Raw genomic sequence first — 18,357 nt, 5'->3', positions numbered from 1 at the left:
TCCCAAGAAAGTTTGTCATAGTGTTTTGACAGGTCAGTTGAAGATCTCCTGAGAGACATGTCTGCATCTTGCCCTACCCATAACTTCCATTGACAAGAAAAGCTTGCCAGAGCCTCATTTGGGGGACATCTTAGAAGTGTGCTCCCAATGATCAGAATTTGTCCTTTCCCAGATAGCTTTCTTGGAAAATCCAAGGAGGGAACAACAGATCACGTTAGATAGAACAGCTATCTAGAAAATGGCCAGTGCAAAGTTTTGTTGTGTAGGGCAAATGATGTTTCTAATCACCCTTACGTTTCTGGGGCAAAAAAGCAGCCCACCTCACATTAGGGAGGAAGAAAGAAGTGATGGCAGGTTAGGGGAGCTCGGGAAGGAGGGACCAACAAACCAGGCTTAACAACCTAGTCACTGGCACCGGCAGGTTTCCATTCAGAAACAAAAGCTGGGTACCAGGGCAGCCAGAGCAGGCCTTTAGCCCCAGCACTGGGGAGGCAGAGGCAGGCAGGCAGCTCTGTGTCAGTTTGAGGTCAGCCTGTTCTACATATGCAGTCCAGGTCAGCCAGAGCTACATGGTGAGACCCTATCAAAAAAAGGAAAGAAGAAGAAGAGGAGGAGGAGGAGGAGGAGGAAGAGGAAGAGGAAGAAGAAGAATTAGAAAAGTGGGATATTTTGGTAATGAGAGAGAGGAAATAGTGTTTCCATGGATTTTGACAGTGTGTAAAATACATACAAAAAGGTGGTGGCATCTGTCTGGGTGGGTACTTAAAGGCTCAATAAAAAACATGTATGCCCCAAAATTTAGGAAAAATACATACTTTCAGCATGGAACTAAATGCACGTTTCTAAGTTAGGTAAAAATGAGCTACATGCCAACATTTCTGTAAGGCTGCACATGTACCCTGCATTTTGACATCAGAAAAGTGCAAGTAAGAAACAGCACTTCATGTGGCCTGTAAGCTCCCAGAGTTTATCCCGGCAGCAATGGAGAAAGATGTCACCGTACTCAAGAGTCCCCAAGCACCATGTCGTCTCTCACCGCCATCAGACACGTCATCTAAGCTCACAGTGCTGAATCTGGAGCGTGCTCCCAGCCTGGAGCATCTCTTGCTCAGCATCTTCAAGCCTCCCACTTGACAGCTCCGCATTCCCAAGCCTGAGCAGAACTGGCTACTCTTGAAGGCACTGTCTGTTAACCGCAGGTTCCTCCGGAGTGCAGACCCACCACACCTAGCTCAGTGTGCCAATCACCACAGGAAGAGCAGAGGACACTACTTATAAGATCCACCTAGCATTTTAGAAGAAAGGATAAGCAGTAGAGCAGCCACTGGGAGGGGATGAGGTGGACGACTTTGAAAGGAAGCAGAAGAGCTCTACGCTATCTGTAGAGTGGTCCTGCAACATTCCTTCCAGAGACAAGCTGAGGTCAGGTCCCATCTTCCAGATTTCTCGGTGTCTTCGTGGAGTACTCCCACCATGATGATCCAGCCAGTGAGCACACAGCCAGGAGTCACACAGGCCCCTAAGGATCCCATGCAGGGCTCCACGAGGGGCTCCATGCAGGGACTCCATGCAGGGCTCCACGCGGGGGCAGTCTTGGCTTGGAGGTTCTCTGACGTCCTGGCCAAGACTAAATACAGCCTCTTGCTGCCTCACGTTCTTCTCTGTGCTGTAAGAACGAACACTCTTCTCGACCCCACCTCTCGGCCCTATTCTCCCCAGGCCATCTTTCCTCATGAGAAACCTCTCTTACACTTAAAACTCCATCTTGGCATCTGATTCACAGAGCACCACTGTGACCAAGCGCCAAGCATGCAATGTAGCGAAGATCAGATAATTACATCTCAGATGAAGGAACAGAGAAGATTCTTCCTACTAACAACTAAAAGTCAGTTAATAACAAATTAACTTTCTGAGACCCGACCCCTAGAGGTTAGGAAGTCAGGCCGCTTCAGCAACCCACACTGACTCTGCACCTCACACATCGCACCTTCACTGCCTCGCCGGAGAATCCGTGAAGAGCGTAGTTATTTATGCTCCTTCAAACCAGCAGATCACACAAACCCCTCACAAACCCCTCCCAGGACCGTCAACCAAAACCACATCCAATTCCACAAAAGCACTTTTCAACTCTTCAAGATGTCCATCCCTTCTGGGAGAACGGCACTCTCTCCTGACATCCCCACCCCCACCCCGCATTTTCACTTTCTCTTCTCAGTCAGAGCCAAGCCTCAGTGGTCTTCAGTCCTCCCGACCCCCGTTTGGTATTTTCATACATTAATACTTTCACTTGTATGAGTAGTCCTTTCCCTGACTGAGACATTATTTGTGATTTACTGAGCAGCTGCTGCCTGCCAGCTGTGCAGTGTCATCCTTTGGCCTTTATTGAGGCTCACACTTGGGGAGGTGTTGTAAGAGTAAACAAGCAAAGAAGGTCTGAGAAAGAAACCTGGATGGTAGGACATAGACAAGATCTGAAGGGAGACTAGCAGGCGGACAATGGAGACACCCTTGCTCAACATGCAGGAGAGGAAGAGAAGTGTGCCAGCAGAGGGCTTCACAGGAGACATTTGCAAAGACTTCAGGAAGAGAGGGGCAGCACCTCTCTTCCTCTCCCTTCCTGTAGGAACTGGCTGGGGTGTCTCTATCTACGCCCAAAGCCAGGGCTCTCGTTTTTTACTCGAGAGATGTAAACTTCTCTTGTCGGCAGACACTGTTTGCAGCTCCTTCCTGTCAGAGACCAGGGTAGAAGCTGGAGTCGCTGTGTCCCTAAGTCGGACAGAGTGCTCCTGTGTTGAATTATTTGCACCCCTCTCTGAATAACTCATACCCAAGGAGATGGCGTTAGGAGGGGATTGGGGAAGGCAATCCCTGTCCTGAGGAAAGATTCCTCACAAATGAGGTATGTGGAGACACCTCAATGGCAGAGTATTCCCACCAGTGAGGCCCTCCCTGGGTTTGAGTCCCAGAAGAGGGGTACCATTCTTAATGTGGATTTGGAAGGGAGGGATGCAAGCTGCATGTGAAAAAGCTCCATGAGATGCTGTCAGTCATTACACACTCTTCTTATTTGTCCGTGTGTGTGTGTGTGTGTGTGTGTGTGTGTGTGTGTGTGTGTGTGTGTGTGTTTAGTATGTGTGTGGTAGACGAGTATGTGCAGATGCACACGGTGTGCATGTGCAGAGCAGAACTGAGTGTTTTCCTTGATGGCTCTCCACCTTGGTTTTTGAGGTAGGGTCTCTCGTGGATTAGGCTGGGCTGGCTGGTCCACCAGTGAGATCTAGGGTTATCTTGTCTGCACACACTGCACCCCAGCATTGGAGCTCTGACACATGCTGCCAAGCTTGGCTTTCTGTGTGGGTGCTGGAGATGTGTGCAGGTCCTCACGCTTCTGGGGCGGACATTATACTGACTGAGCCACTGTCCAGCTCTCGCTTCTCTGTTTTCACTTGGTTTATTCTTGTTACCTGCTGCATGACTGAACAGAACAATTAATGCTCAATCCAACTTAATCAAACTCCGATAACAAGCTTAGTTTCCCTGGAAGAGGTATTTGTTAAGCTCTACAGAGTTGGCTCATGTCAGCAGACAATCCTCTCAAAAGGTGTGAAGACATTTCATCACAGTGGTGGGAATGGAAGGAGATTTATTAGGGTTACTAATGCTATTTTTGTCAATGTCGTTGGAATTCTAATTAGATTATTAAAACTTTACAAATCATTACATGAGATCCAGACTCAACACCTTCCTGCAGCAAGGGTGCTTCTGAAATGAGAGCATCCTGGTGCCACAGGTAATGATGCATCGCTGATAATAAAGTTGCAGGGAAACTCCGCCAATAAACCCAGCGGGAAGAGACAGAGCCCATTCGTCTTCCTTCCTCCCCCAGGCCTACGACTGAGGATGTGATGTCTGCTGCAGAGAACACCAGCCTCGCCCTTCCCATTTCCGCAGCTGCATGGTGCTGGCTCACAGACTGTGAAGTTTAATGGCTTGTTCTGGCTACTTAGATTTTCCCTCTTAAATCTGAGAGGCAAATCAAAAATATTTACAAGTGACAAGACACTTGAAAAAGGAATATTTTTAGGAGAGAAATGAGACAAATGGCAGATTCAACACCTAAAGCATCATATATCTTAGAGCATTTTGATTTACAACACATGCATTCACAGAAATACCTGAGGGGAAACAAACGGCTCACTGTTAACCCAGGCCCATCTGCAGGTTATAAATGCAGGTGCTCTTTACTCCTAAGATAATGGCTCTAAAGCCCTTGCACAGCAGAGGGCAAGGAATGCCACCACCCTCCGTTCTCTGCAAGATAACCTGACTCCTTCAGGTGAAGATCCCAGCCCTTCACTTTCTAGCTGAAGGAAGAAGATGGAGCTTACTCACCGTGATGTACGACGCCCTTCAACCCGTGGATAATAGGATCCAGTGCAGCATTGTCCCTCGGACTGACCTAATGCAAAGGAAACATGACTGGTTAAATCTGTCCTGGCATCAGCTACAGCAGCCTCAGTTTAATCTTCTAAAGAGAAGGGAGAAATGGATGCATCTAGCAAGCTGTTTAGGTCTCACATATACCATGGTGCTCACCAAATGCCAGAGATTTATGACACAATAAAATCAAGTGAGGAAGTCTAAATCACAACAAAGAAACTTCTCAGAATACATTATAACGGGAGAGAAATACCACCTTCGTAGCAAAGCCTCAAAAAGCGACTGCTCTGTTTTATTAAAAGTAGTCATGATCGGCTAAAAAGTCATTGAAAGTCATCAGAGAACAATCCATCATGGACTGAGTAGTCCACGCCTCCTGGTGATTGTGTTCTCCTGTTCTCCTTAGAAATGGCCCAGTTCCCTGCCAGCTCACTCTCCCCCGTAAAGGCCCCAGTTCCCTGGGAAACCCGTGTTCCCTGTGGGCTACTTTCATTTTCTAAAGTTGATGCTTCTCCAAACCAAGCCTCATTGTCCATGGGCCCACTGGTTCATTCCTTCAACTTTTAGATACTACTTAGCATATTATTGCCTTTGCTAGATGAAAATATCCCAGCATGCTACAGTTATAATTTCAAGTACTTCCTCTTAGATATATACAATGAAATCTTTACAAGTGAAATATAACAATGTCTGAAGTGTGCTTTAAAATAATCTAGGAGAGTGGGAAGACATGAGACTGACCTTGACCCAATCACTTAGGACCTTGAACGACAGGCATAGGATGGGTCATGATACATCCTTTCTACTTCTCCCCTAAAAATAAAGAGCTTTTCAAAATCCATTATCTGTGGTTAGCATAGTTCCTGCATTTTTTCCCCTTCAGGGACTGCATTTCCTATTAATCCACTTCGCACATAATGAAGTTGAGATATTGATGAACCTTTCAGTGTGCAGCAAGACCCAATTTGCTGTTGAAAGTTAACTCAGAGGAATCCAGAAGCAGCCAATGTTGAATTTCTAGGAACTACAAAGGATGTACACCACTCCCAGGTTACACAGATGCCTCCACCCCTGTTGAGCTGCCATTTCTGACGTGCTCTCTTGGAAAATAATCCATACTTCACACATTTCCTTCCCTTCTTGCTCCTGCAGCTCCAGGACACAGCAGTGGCTCTAAAATGTAAACTGGGACACCTCTGCCCCTCTAAGGCAACATGTGATCATGCCCAAGACATTTCTGGTTGTCACAACTACAGTAGACGAAGACAGGAGGGGTGGGGCAGGATTCGACAGAGCCCTTGACATCTAGTGTGAGGAGAATAGGACTGCTGTTAAACATCAATGATGCTTATGATTATACCCTACAATGAAGAATTACAAGATGTTGAGGTCAATGATGTGTTGAAGAACTCAATGTCTGGAGCCCCACGTTATGTCTACCTATTCAGAACACAGTGGCCATTATGCAGTATTATGTTTATAAACTAAAAACGTAACATAATATGGGAGTTGGTATTACATTGTAAACACTACAGATGAGGGAAAGAAGGAGGAAGCGAGGAAGGGAGGAAGGGCTGATTAACAGTAAATAAGGACTCAGAGTGTTAGATCACATGGGTAAAATCCTAGAAGTTGCCATGACTGGGCCTCTATATTGTCTGACAGGGAGCCTAGATCAGGGTATATAGTGATCAGAGAGTAAAACATTCTTAAAAAGCCAACGTATGGCAAGTATTCATAGGATATACCAAACCAAAGTTATATTTGAAGAAATACTGTATTTCCATCAATCAAGTAATTGATCAAAAATTTAAACCATGGCCCCCAAAAGGGATCACAACTCAAGACTATAAGATAAGAGACTCTCATCAGTAAATGTGGTCACATTTCAAAAGCCCAGAATAGGCCAGGCGGTGGTAGCGCACGCCTTTAATCCCAGCACTCGGGAGGCAGAGCCAGGTGGATCTCTGTGAGTTCGAGGCCAGCCTGGTCTCCAAAGTGAGTTCCAGGAAAGGCGCAAAGCTACACAGAGAAATCCTGTCTCAAAAAAGCAAAACAAAACAAAACAAAACAAAGCCCAGAATAGAATAAGAGCCCAGCCCAGAATAGAATAAGAGCCCAGAGAAAAAGCCACGGCTGTAGGTAGAAGGGTGTTTTGGATGAGAGTCCTTACTGTGTGTTTAAGGCTTTGTCTTCAAGGGGTGCTATGGGAGGTGGTGGAACCTTTAAGAGTTAGGGTCCAGGTGGGAGGTTCTTAGTCATTGGGTACATGCCCTGGTGGGGCCTATGGGGCCCTAGACCCACCCTCTTTCTCTTTTAGCTTGCTGAGTGATGATGTCAGCACTACTACACATTCCACCATGTAATAGGATCTCAGGTCCAAAGTAAGAGGGGTGGGGCAATCAATCATGGACTTGAACACATAATATGAGTCAAAATAAATCTTTTCTAAGCCAGCTGTCTTATGTATCTTGTTATGCAGCAAGAGGCTGACACAGGGGAGTGGAAATGTTCATGTGAGTCTAATTGCCTAAACTCCTAAAGTCTGTGAAGAGATGGGGAGGTGGCCACCCCCCTCACCTCCATGCCACACTGCTAGAGCTGGGGTCTGCTGTACTCCATCAAGAGTATGTATCCGTTTTTCCTACTTTGGAAAGAAAATGTCTACCTTATTATTTGGGGTTAGGGAAATCTGGTGAATGGAATAAAGGCAGATGCTCTTAAAGCACTGAGACCATAAGGCCACCACGAGAAGAACCGCAAACTATCACAGGTTAAAAGGGAAGAGGGAGTGAACATGGGCAATTCCAGTGAGCAAGTCCACTCGAAGGCACCTGCAAGTCCTCTGCTGAACACCTGCAACTTGTGGACAGCTGCTGCGCTCATCTAGCCAGAGCTGACTAGCTAATTAATGCACAGACTCCAGGAATAATAGTATGACTGTGGTTTCAACCAGTCGGGTCATTTTTCTTTCAACAGAGCGAACTGTACATATTGGAGCTTCTGTGACTGTGTGTAGAGGCTGAAGTTGGAGGAACAGCCATGATAATTTTCCCCACCCATACATGTTGCTTATGATATGTCGTAAAGTTTTCTAAACAAGATTCCTTATCAGACCAATTCAGCTGACTCAATCCTTCAAAACAATGCTACCCTTCTGTGGCCGATGGAGGCAATGGTCCTGAAACAGTGTGCAAAGATTCACTGTCTGTATTTCATTCACCTATAGCCAACTATTACCTGAACAGATGAAATGGGAAACTCCTAGCAAGATGTGGTGATAGACTTGTCTAATCCCAGCACCAAAAGATGGAGGCAGGAAGCTCAGTTCAAGCTACAAATGAAGTTCAAAGAAATCCTGGACTATATGAGACTCTCTCTCAAAAAGCAGGCAAGCAAGGAGGAGGAGGAGGAGGAGGAGGAGGAGGAGGAGGAGGAGGAGGAGGAGGAGGAGAAGAACCTTAAAAGAGAAACAAATAATTCCTAAGTTTCAAATTGAACACTGTTCTGGGTTGGGGAATAAATCCTCTGATGTCTAGAATATAACTGAGCCACTGCCCTGTGTGCCTCCATGTGACCAGCTTCCTTCCTGTTGGCCCCTTAGTTCTCAAGTCTCGGGTTTCAGATCAGATGTTCCTGCAGTGCTTATGTTCAAGTGGCCCTTATTTTACTCACTAATGGCCCCAAATACCAGCAATTTTATTGCAGTACATTGTTATAATTATTCTATTATTAGTTGTTTGTCTGCTTTGCGATAAGATCTCACACTGGCCTTGAACTTTCTAGGAGACTGAGGATGACTTTGAACTCCTGATCCTCCTGCTGCACTTTCCAAGCGCTGAGATGACAGGTATGAATCTCCATGTCTGCTTTCTAATCAGATATTATTGTTAATTTCTTACTGTGTGTACCAATCAATTAATCCGTCCATTGAACTTTACCGTAGGTATGCATGGGTAGGAAAAATATAATTGTGTTAGGTCTGGTATAGCCTTCAGGTTTCAGCATTGCTTTGAATGCAGCCCTTGCAGATAAGGGGGATTACTGTACCATGATGCTCCATCCAAGAGGAGAAGGGATGTCTTACAGTCAGGGGCCCCTCAGTGCATTTAGTCTTGTCTGATGGTATGAAGGCTCAAAGGAGGTGTTCCTAATCCTCCATGACTGACACCCACTGATAACATACAGTGGAAAATAACCAGGCAAACTAATCCAAGCTCAATTTCTGTTCACTTGTGATTACAGCACCTTTGAGTTCAACACTCAGACCTGGTCTCATCTGAGCTCAAAGGCCTGAGCCCAGATTCAGAGCAAGCCCACAATTGAAGGTCTCTATACAGTCTCTTCAGCTCCCAGGGAGAAGACAGGCAAGGCGAGGGAAACAAAATGGAGCTGTTGCCTAGTCAAAGAAACTGCCTAATAACACGAGCTCATTCTCCAGTCCACGGGCGGGGAATCCAAACTGCATGCTAATAAGTGGATTTGTTCCAGGAAGGCAAAGCCCTCACTGAAATAATCCCTTCCCCTGACTGTTTCAATCAATTTGCCACTTAAACAAAATTGTGGATATCAGCTAAGCAATGTGGGCAGCTTTTCAATGTGATGGCAGTGAACAAGGGTGTTTTAGCAACCCGTGTTTACATTCTGGTTTCCGTTCCAGCTAGAAGGAGGCCAAGAGAAAGGGTGAGAAAGACGGGACTCTAAATCAGGCGCGAACCCTCCAGCTTCAGTGTCCACACCGCTGCAATGGGGACTGAGAGTGGAAAGCTCCAGCTCCGCATGCAGTGTCTGCCTGGGTGGGTCCTTCTGGACAGCAGGTCATCCTGAACGCATCCTCACGGCAGCGGTCCTGCCCCAGCATCTCTGTGTGCTTCGCTGTAAGTAAGACCACTTTGGGTTCAGATTTCAGAAGATCCGTGTTTTGTTTGACATCCACTCAATTTTGTAATATGCTGCTCCTTTCAGAGCCACATGAGTGCTTTCCTGGCTCTTGAAACTTGCTTCCTTCTGCTTTAAGATCAAAGAAGTCGCACGGTAATACAGAGAAGCCAGAACTTCCACAAATGAGCTTTAAAATGTTGAGGGGGGAGAGCCCCCTCTTCCCACAGTTTGTGCTTGAACTGAAAAACTTAGCTCCTGGCACTTCCAATTTTGAGCAGCTTTGTAGCATCAGTCATCTTCAAAAGATGGCACATGAACATGACAGAGGGCTGAGTCAATGCCTTCCAGTTGTCTTCAGATAGAACTCCACTACACATTGCCAACCCAGGAAGCTGACATGGACTTTGGGACTAAAGACTAACTTCAGGCACAAGCTATTGAGATCTAAGCCACCAAATTTCCTTTTCAAGTGGTCACTTACCATATGGGTTTGTACCGTTATCAAATTAATAGCCAGGTTCTCAGCTGTCTCTACATCTAATGCTTGTCATCCAGGATGGGCTGTGCTTCTCCCCAACTTGGAACGAAATAAACCAGATGCAGAGCCGCCCCAGCAGACCACGTGTGCCACATTCAAACAGGCTCCTAGAGCCTTTTCCCGAACCCGTGCCATTTGGCCCTTGCCTCAGATTCTAATAATTGTCAATCTATCAGGTCCCAGCCATCTGGTAGACAGGATGGCCAAGACAACTTCCTTGCCCCAAATCTGACATTGGCAGCTGCTACTTTACTACCACAAACCTCATGTGCAGCCAATAACATCCTCTTGGGGAAAAAAAGATTTATGTTTGCAGAGGGTAGAGCTATCCCATGAACCGGGACTGTGGGGGAATGTCATACAGCAGAGAGTTGGCGCAGCCTTCCTGAACTGCAGAAATGATCCAATCAGCCTGAGGGCTAGCAGATAACTGTGCATTCCGAGGCTAACACACCTGATCAGAAAGAGGGCAGGAGCTTCCCATGAGGTCCAGTTTCACATCAGCCTCCTCCCCTTCAGCTCTCTCACCTAAGAACCACACAGCAAGGAGACTGTGTGTTCTTTCATCGTGACTGCAGCAGCTCAGCTACCTTTCACTGCACTCTGGTATCTCTTGCTGTTAAGAGCTTCCCTGTACCAACCATTTCACCTTGGCCTCTTCCCCACTATTTCAGGGAACTCTTACCTGCAGCTAAAAGAGTGACTACTTTCTGCTACTAACATTAAACTCTCTCTCTCTCTCTCTCTCTCTCTCTCTCTCTCTCTCTCTCTCTCTCTCTCTCTCTCTGTGTGTGTGTGTGTGTGTGTGTTGGGCAGAAGCCAGAGGGTGCTGGGTATTTTGTCCGATCACTCTTCTATTCTCTTGAGACATAGTCTGGTCACTGTACCTGGAGCGAGGATGGTGTGCTGGTTGGTTGGTTGGCTGGTTGGTTGGTTGGTGTGTGTGTGTGTGTGTGTGTGTGTGTGTGTGTGTGTGTGTGTGTGTGTTCCTATTTGTTTGTTTTTGTTTTGTCAACCAGATACAAGCCAGGGTCATCTAAGAAGAGGGAACCTCAACTGAGACATGTCTCTTATCAGACTGGCCTATAGGCAAGTCTGTGGGATGTTTTCTTGACTGACGATTGATGTGGGAGGGCCCAGTCTCTGCCATGGTGCCTCTCCTGGGGAGGTGATCTTAGATTGTATAAAAAAGCAAGCTGAGCTAGCCAATACCCAGCATTCCTCCATGGCTTCTGCTGCTATTCCTGCCTCAGCTTCCCTCAGTGATGGACTGTGATTGGTCTTGTAAACCAAATAAATCCATTCCTCCCCAAGTTGCTTTGGTCAAGGTCTTTATGGCAGCACAACAAAAGAAAGTTAACTGGGACAGACAGTAGCCAGCAAGTCCTGGCAATCCTCCTGTCTCTGCCCTCCAGTGTGGGGTTATGGGTGTGGCTGAGCCTGAAATTTTAAGTGGGTTCTGGGGATTTGAACTCAGGCTCTGCTTGTGCAGCAAGCTATCTTACCCACTGATCCATCTTCCCAGCACGGATGCCAGGCAATGTGTCTATGCTCAAGGGGGTGAGTCTTCCACTAACTCAGTCCCTGCTAAGCTGCACTCCAACCACCCTGGCTTTTCCCAGTCTCTTACTGGGACTCAGAAATCCTGCTTTCCTTGGGCAGGTGTCTTTCTTCCCTTCTGACATCTCAACAGCATCTCCTCTGCCAGCTGTCACTGCTGTAACAGGATTATGAAATGTGGGGTCAGAGGTGCTGAAGCGTTCAGCACCTCGCATCACAAGGAAATCAAGGAGGAAAATGGGGACAAGCCTCAGAAAGAGGCAAGGCACAAGGTACAGGGATGGGTGAGGGTGGGGGTTGGGGGTTGGGAGTGAGGTACAGCAAGGCAGTAGAGTCTTTCCTGAAGTACACATTACAGTCTCCAGGAGAATCTAAGAGTAGATTCCTGCTCAGAAGGGTGGCTCTAAATGGGACTATAAAATCCAAGATCAAGGGCCGGAGAGGTAGCTCACCTGGTAAGAGCACTTATGAGGCTAAGGACCTGAGTTCAGGTCCACGAGCGCATGTAACAACAGCCAGACATGGCTGTGTGGATTTTATCTCAGCACTGCTGTGGGTAGGGACAGGAGGATCCATGGAGCTTACAGGCTAGCAGCCTCGTTTCCCGTTCAGTGAGAGAGCCTGATTTGAGGGAATAGGGTGGAGAGTGACGGAGCCCAACACCCACAGGGACACGTGAACCCTCACACAGCTGTGAATACAGCAAACCCGAGACATGCTAACATACAACACACACCCCAGTGCTAGACCTTCCCTCTAACCTAATAGCTTTCCATGCCAAGTGTCACCACAGCTGCAGGGTACAGCGAGCCCCTGTCAAGGGGAAGGACCTGGCCCTTGGTTATCATCTCACCTCCAGCACTTGACGGACAGACCTCCAGGACTAGCTGCCATGGGCAGATGAAAAATTTCTACACCACAGCTCCCGCTAAGGATACAAACTCCTGTCTGTTCAACAGCTCGGGCCCTGACATGGCTTAACTACTGTCAGCTGATATTCTTGGTGGTTACTAGTTAACTCAGGAGTTATTCATCTTCAGAACAAGCCACAGATCTGCCCAACATCAGACTGTGCCAGAAAGGCTTGCTCACTGCCCATACAGGCAGTGTCCCAGTTCACGGGTGTCAGTGTCTCAAGCGTGGTGGTCAAGTCCATTCTTTTTGGCTTTCAGTTCACCTCCCACTCAATGCAAAGCCACAGAAGAGGAGGAGGAGGGTGTGGGGAAGGCAGGCATTTGGCAAATAGCACCAGCACAGGGCCACATGGGCTTTTGCCCTGTGTCTTTAAATTTGTCTTCCAGAAGCTGCAGATGTGGTTCCAGAACCACCTGTCCCATCCAAGTTAGCCTTTTCCAAGGAGAGTTGGCTCCTGGACTGAGAGCACATATGAAATTCAAACCCATGAAGCTCAACCTAGAGTCTCAAGCTACAGTGTTCACCATCTCTCAGTGATGCTGTTGTGACCTTCGAATTAAAAAAGAGAAAAAAATGTGTGTGATCTGGGGGAGCCTGGAGCAAAAGAGCAGTGTGTTTCAAGCTCAACAGCTGGCCGGAAGTTTCTCTCTGTTCTGTGCGGTGTTGCTGAACAGCCCCTACTCTCCCTTGGTAATACCCCCACCAGGCACGGCAAACCCCAGCACTAGCAGGAGCTTAGGGGAGAAAGCAGGCCAGCCGTTTCCCAGGGTAGAGAGACTTCAAGGAAAACGCATTAGATGTGAACTCTCACCTCTGCTTTCTCCTTTCCTCCAAGCAAAAAGCTGCTCCAGGCACTCCACTCACAAAAGACTCAGGGTCCAGAAAGGGCCGTGTAGGGACTGATATAAATCCCCACCATGTATGCAGCAAGAGAAGTACAAGAAACAAGGCATGCTGGATCAAACGGCTGCCAGACTGATCCTGTGGCAGCAAATCCTTTTCTAGCAGCAGGGAATGCCATTGCTCACATTAGAAAGGCAGGAGGACCAGGTAACTAGGCGAGAACTGGCATGTGTCAAATATTTAAGCAGGGCCTGGGGGAGCTCTCTGGGACAGCACCTGCCCAGTATATAGGATGCCTTGAGTTTGATGCCTTTAGCATTGGGTGGGAAAAAAAGGAAAGCAGAACAAATATTACAATGACATGACTCGGGACAGTGAACCATGGGTCAGAGGCTGCATGCAACCCCAGATAGCTACGAATATGGCCTGATACAAAACTGCAAACAAAACATTATAGATTTTTGTTGACATTTTAAAAATGCTGTGGTGTGAATATGGTGTATGCCTGTTCTGCAATGGTGTGCGTGCTGGTGTCTGCACCTGTGTGTGCACACGAGTGTGTGTGTAGGACATTGGGTGACTTCCTGTAGCCTCTTTTTCTCTGCCTTATTCCCTTCATGATCTCTCACTGAACCTGGAACTTGACATTTCTCAATAAGGCCAGTGTGCAGAAAGTCCCAGCGACCTTCCTGTCTCTACTCTCTACAGTGCTCTTGTTACAGGCAATCACAACCATGTCTGTCTTTTTATGAGGCTGCTGGCTATCATAACTCCAGTCCTCTAAGTCCCCTTATCCATTGGGCCATCTCTCTGGCTTTGTGATTTAAAAACAAAACAAAATCTGTTGTGGTAGTTTGAATGTAATTGGCCTCATAAGCTTATAGGGAGTAGCACTATCAGCACTTATTGGAGGAAGTGTGCCACTGTGGGGTGGGCTTTGTGTTCTTCTATGCTCAAGCTACACCCAGTGTAGACACAGACTCCTGCTGCTGCCTGAAATCAAGATGTAGAACGAGTGTGCTCCTTCCTCAACACCTGCATGAGGCCATGTCCCACCCTGATGATAATGGACTAAACCTTTGAACTGTAAGCCAGCCCAATTAAATGTTTGCCTTTATAAGAGTTGCCATGATCATGATGTCTCTTCACAGCAACAGAAACCCTAGCTAAGACACCTATGCGAAGTTCTCAAATAGGAACACTGTAGCTGTCAATGTTGTATCACAGTGTCAAAAGACTGTTTGTACCTGTAGTTGTATGAAGAGGTGACAGGTAAGTGAACATTGTTCTTAATCTAATTATATGTACCCAGCTCTTCAATCTTATTCATTCAACAAATATGTACTGAACAGTCATGGAAGGCTGGGCTAGGATGACTCCAGAAAGACCTCCTGTAATGTCAATTCCAAGTACCCTGGGCCTTAGAGTGATGTACACTGATGCAGCAGCATGAAGCAAAGCAATAAGATCACTTCTTTGGTGCGGTTATAAAAGATCCTAACCTGCATCTTGATGGCTGGCATCAGTACTTTCCTAATAGTCATGCTGGAGAGGCTCACCTCACAAAGAAACACAGGTAACCTTTGGCCAATGGCTATGAGAAAAGTGAGGTTCTCCTGAAGGGGTGACCTTGGCCAACAACCTGAACAAGCTTGGAAGTGAAGTTCCAGATGGACCCTAGCCATGGCTGTCAACTGGACCGGTGAGATACCTTGACCCAGAGGACCCAGAACCTTCACAATGACCGTGTGCTGTGTTTAAGTTGTTAGACTTGTAGTAACGTGTTGCATTGCAACAGACATATGCCATGACTGGAGTGTTAACCAGGATACGCCACTGAACGCATTATGGCACTCTGCCTGAAGAGCTGACAATCTACTTCTGTCTCAAAGAGTACAAGAGGGCTCTTATCTCACTCTGCCATCTTCCTTACACTGTGACACCAACTCCATAAAAGGGACTTGGTAGTTTCCACCCTTCTCGCTTAGCTCTTGCCCTTTGCAGACCTCAGCTGCTAGCAGTGGGATAGAGTAGCGCAGTTATAAGTCAGGTTCAGTTGGGGAAATGGAGCAGCAATAGTGAAAAAGGTCACCAAGCAGAGCAATTAAGCATCAATAATCAATTCTGAGACAAAGACATTTCAGCAGCTTTTATGTTTTACCAAAGAGAGGAAAGCAATAAATTGCAGCATGGAATTTGAGGCCACCATCATGAAAGGTGTCCCTGGGCATAGTACAGGGCACAGCGCAGCAGCAGGAACAGCTGCTCAGAATCCCGGCAACCAAGTGCAGCTCATTACACACCGCAGCGCTCTTTCACAGAAGGTATTTCTCCTCTGACTTCCTTTCGGGACTGAATGATTGCTCCATTAATGTAGTCTCTGAAGATGGATTAAGTATCAATTCACTCTTCTCAGCAATACCTCATAAGCCACCCCCTATTTCACATGGTTCTCCCACATAAAGGGCTTGCTGCCCACCACTATAAGAGAGACACAAGCTCCCTGCTGCCGTCTTTTGAAATAAACCTGTTCACTCATCTAAACAGTACACTTCATTCACACACAGTGACAGCTGCATCAGGACCACCAATACATCTGTCTCGGTACCTGATTTAAGAGCCCCAGCTAAGCAATGCTTTGGACATTACAATTGGATTATCTAAGTGGGTAAACATATCTAAATCCACTAATTAGACAAACTCCTGCCTCCTAAGTGGTCCTGCAAATGACCAGACTCACCTCAGAGAGAACTCAGCACTTCAGAGAGAACTGAGCACTTTGGCGTTGTACTTAAAATGTACCTGAGTTCAGCAGAGGATAAAATTAAATTGCAACAAGGAAAGACAAAATCTTTCCCAGCAGGCTTTGATTGATAGAACATGCCATTGGTAACAGAATGGAATGGAAAACCAGAAAGTCTGTTCCCGCTAACACTGCCTTACTTTCTCTCCTTTGAGAAAATACTATGACTTTCTCCACAGAGCATAAAGTCACTCATCCAGGCACCAGGGCTCCAGGACACGAGATCTGCCATTAGTTCCACTGGGGGGAAACCTCTCCATGGCGAAGAGAGAATCCCAGTGACATTATAAAACTGTCATTGACAAGAGCCTAAGAAGCAGAAAGAACAAACACAGATGAATCTGCTAAGCTGAATGTAACAAGGCCATTAAAACAGCTGGTTTGGTACATTAGTGATTAAATGCAGAGATTTTTTAAATTAATTAATTTTATGAATGTTTGTATGTTTGTGTTGGAAATGTGCTTGTGCGTGCCAGGAGTTGACATCAAGTGTCTTCCCCAATTGCCATTCACCTTCTTTTTGAAACAAGATCTCTTCCTGACCCTGGTGCTTGCTATTGGCTAGACTGGATGGACTTGCCAGCAGGCCCAGAGACCTTTCTGGGTACACCATCACAATGGGCTTCTGACATGGTGCTGGGATCTGAACTCAGGTCCTCAAGCCTGCAATGGCAAGCACTTTACTGAATGATCCATCTCACCACACCAGAGTGCAGAGATTTTGAAAGCAGGTTGGTAGATCCAGATTAGAAATCTGTATGCTCTTCAACTACACACACACACATATACACACACACACACAAATCTACATCTATTCTGCTTCTAGTTACACACAGACCTACTACTTGGGGTCTGGAGATAAAGTGAGTTGGCTATGATTCAATTACTACTGCCTTAATCCCCACCCCACCCCCGGAGCTGAGGACCGAACCCAGGGCCTTGCACTTGCTAGGCAAGCACTCTACCACTGAGCTAAATCCCCCAACCCCATGCCTTAATCTTGATCTTCAAGAACATGTCAGCATCTTTTCACCCAGGAAACCAAATCTTCAGACCTGGGTGGAATGCTCACCCCTTCTTTCTTGACGATACTCCAGATGACGATTCTGCCCACTGAGCACACCTGAATCCAGCTTGCATTGTCTGCAGCTCCTCTCTTCTGACTCCAGCCTACGTTGCTATGGTGTCTGATCCTCACTGCCAACTTAGAAGTGAGATCAAAGTATACCTCCAGTGTGTCTGCGACTGCATTCCAGGGGCAATGAGAAGGTTTGGGCTCTCACTCAATGAGGAACTTGTGGATTCAGAACCCGAACAAACTATTGGGAAGGAAGGACTGTGTAGGGTGGGAGAAGTAGGTCCCCAGGATTGGTACGTGGGGGCTGTCGTGCCTTGGTCCCTTCCTGTAGCACCCCACTCTGCTCCCTGTCTGTCTTTAGGTGAGCTACTCTTCCAAATTCTCCCATCACTTTGCGGTTCTGCCTCACCATGGGCCCAACATCAACGGAGCCAAAGAGCATGGACTGAAACCTTCCCGACTGCAAGCAGAAGGACAAGCCTCCTTCCTGAGGTTGTTTATATCAGGCATTCTGTCACACAACGAGACAGGTCACTAATAAAGCCATCTGTCTCAAACCAAATCTGACCGAAAATACTCTGCCCAGCCACCCTCAACCCTGAATAACAGACAGGGTTCTCATGCACACCCTCTACTGGAATCCTTCTTTCCCAGTCCAGGACAATCAGCAGCACAAAAACACAGCAATGACAAACACTGTTTGCTCTGGCCTGGGGCTGGAGCTAGGGCCGTGGAGTGCTCTCACTTTCGTGGTCTGCAATCCATCTTGACACCTCTCTCTCTCTCTCTCTCTCTCTCTCTCTCTCTCTCTCTCTCTCTCTCTCTCTCACACACACACACACACACACACACACACACACACACACACACATCTGTACTGTCTTTTTCCTCTAATTAAAGCTATCTTGCAAATCTGTGTGAACCCTTATTTTCAATTCTTTGGATAAGCGCAAAAGAACATCATAACACATAAAAACCAAACACCTGGAAGAGAAGACTGTGTACACTTCCTTCTCCCCACCTCTCACTGCTGGAGACAGGGTCATGTACATAGGCTGGACTGGAATGCCATACGCAGTGGAGAATGACCTTCAACCTCCTGCCCACATAGGCTACTATGACTGTTTATGCAGTACTGGGGTTTGAACCCAGGGCCTCCCGCATGCTGTGCAAGCATTCTACCAACAGAGCCACCTGCCCAGCCTGAAAAAGGGAGATTTTTCCACCTATTACAAGGCTTTAAAACCTGTGAGCTACCAACAGTGATATAAACACATCAGTCAAGACTGAATGTGTTTG

The 18,357-nt window shown here is 46.9% G+C and overlaps 1 protein-coding gene across 3 annotated transcripts in view; it reads right to left on the bottom strand.

Moving 5' to 3' along the window:
- The window catches only part of Ptprg (protein tyrosine phosphatase receptor type G), a 695,461-nt gene that overhangs the window by 148,373 nt on the left and 528,731 nt on the right, over nucleotides 1-18,357 (bottom strand). For all 3 annotated transcript variants that reach the window (XM_028880550.2, XM_028880551.2, XM_028880552.2), the window contains one exon: nucleotides 4,393-4,459. In XM_028880550.2, coding sequence (XP_028736383.1) covers nucleotides 4,393-4,459 — 67 coding nt within the window. The remainder of the gene's footprint in view (nucleotides 1-4,392; nucleotides 4,460-18,357) is intronic.

The sequence above is a fragment of the Peromyscus leucopus genome, chromosome 9 (genome assembly GCF_004664715.2).
Source record: "Peromyscus leucopus breed LL Stock chromosome 9, UCI_PerLeu_2.1, whole genome shotgun sequence".
In the NCBI taxonomy this organism is placed as follows: domain Eukaryota; kingdom Metazoa; phylum Chordata; class Mammalia; order Rodentia; family Cricetidae; genus Peromyscus; species Peromyscus leucopus.
Note: the sequence above shows the minus strand (reverse complement) of the source record. Positions and strands in the feature narration are given on the sequence as shown.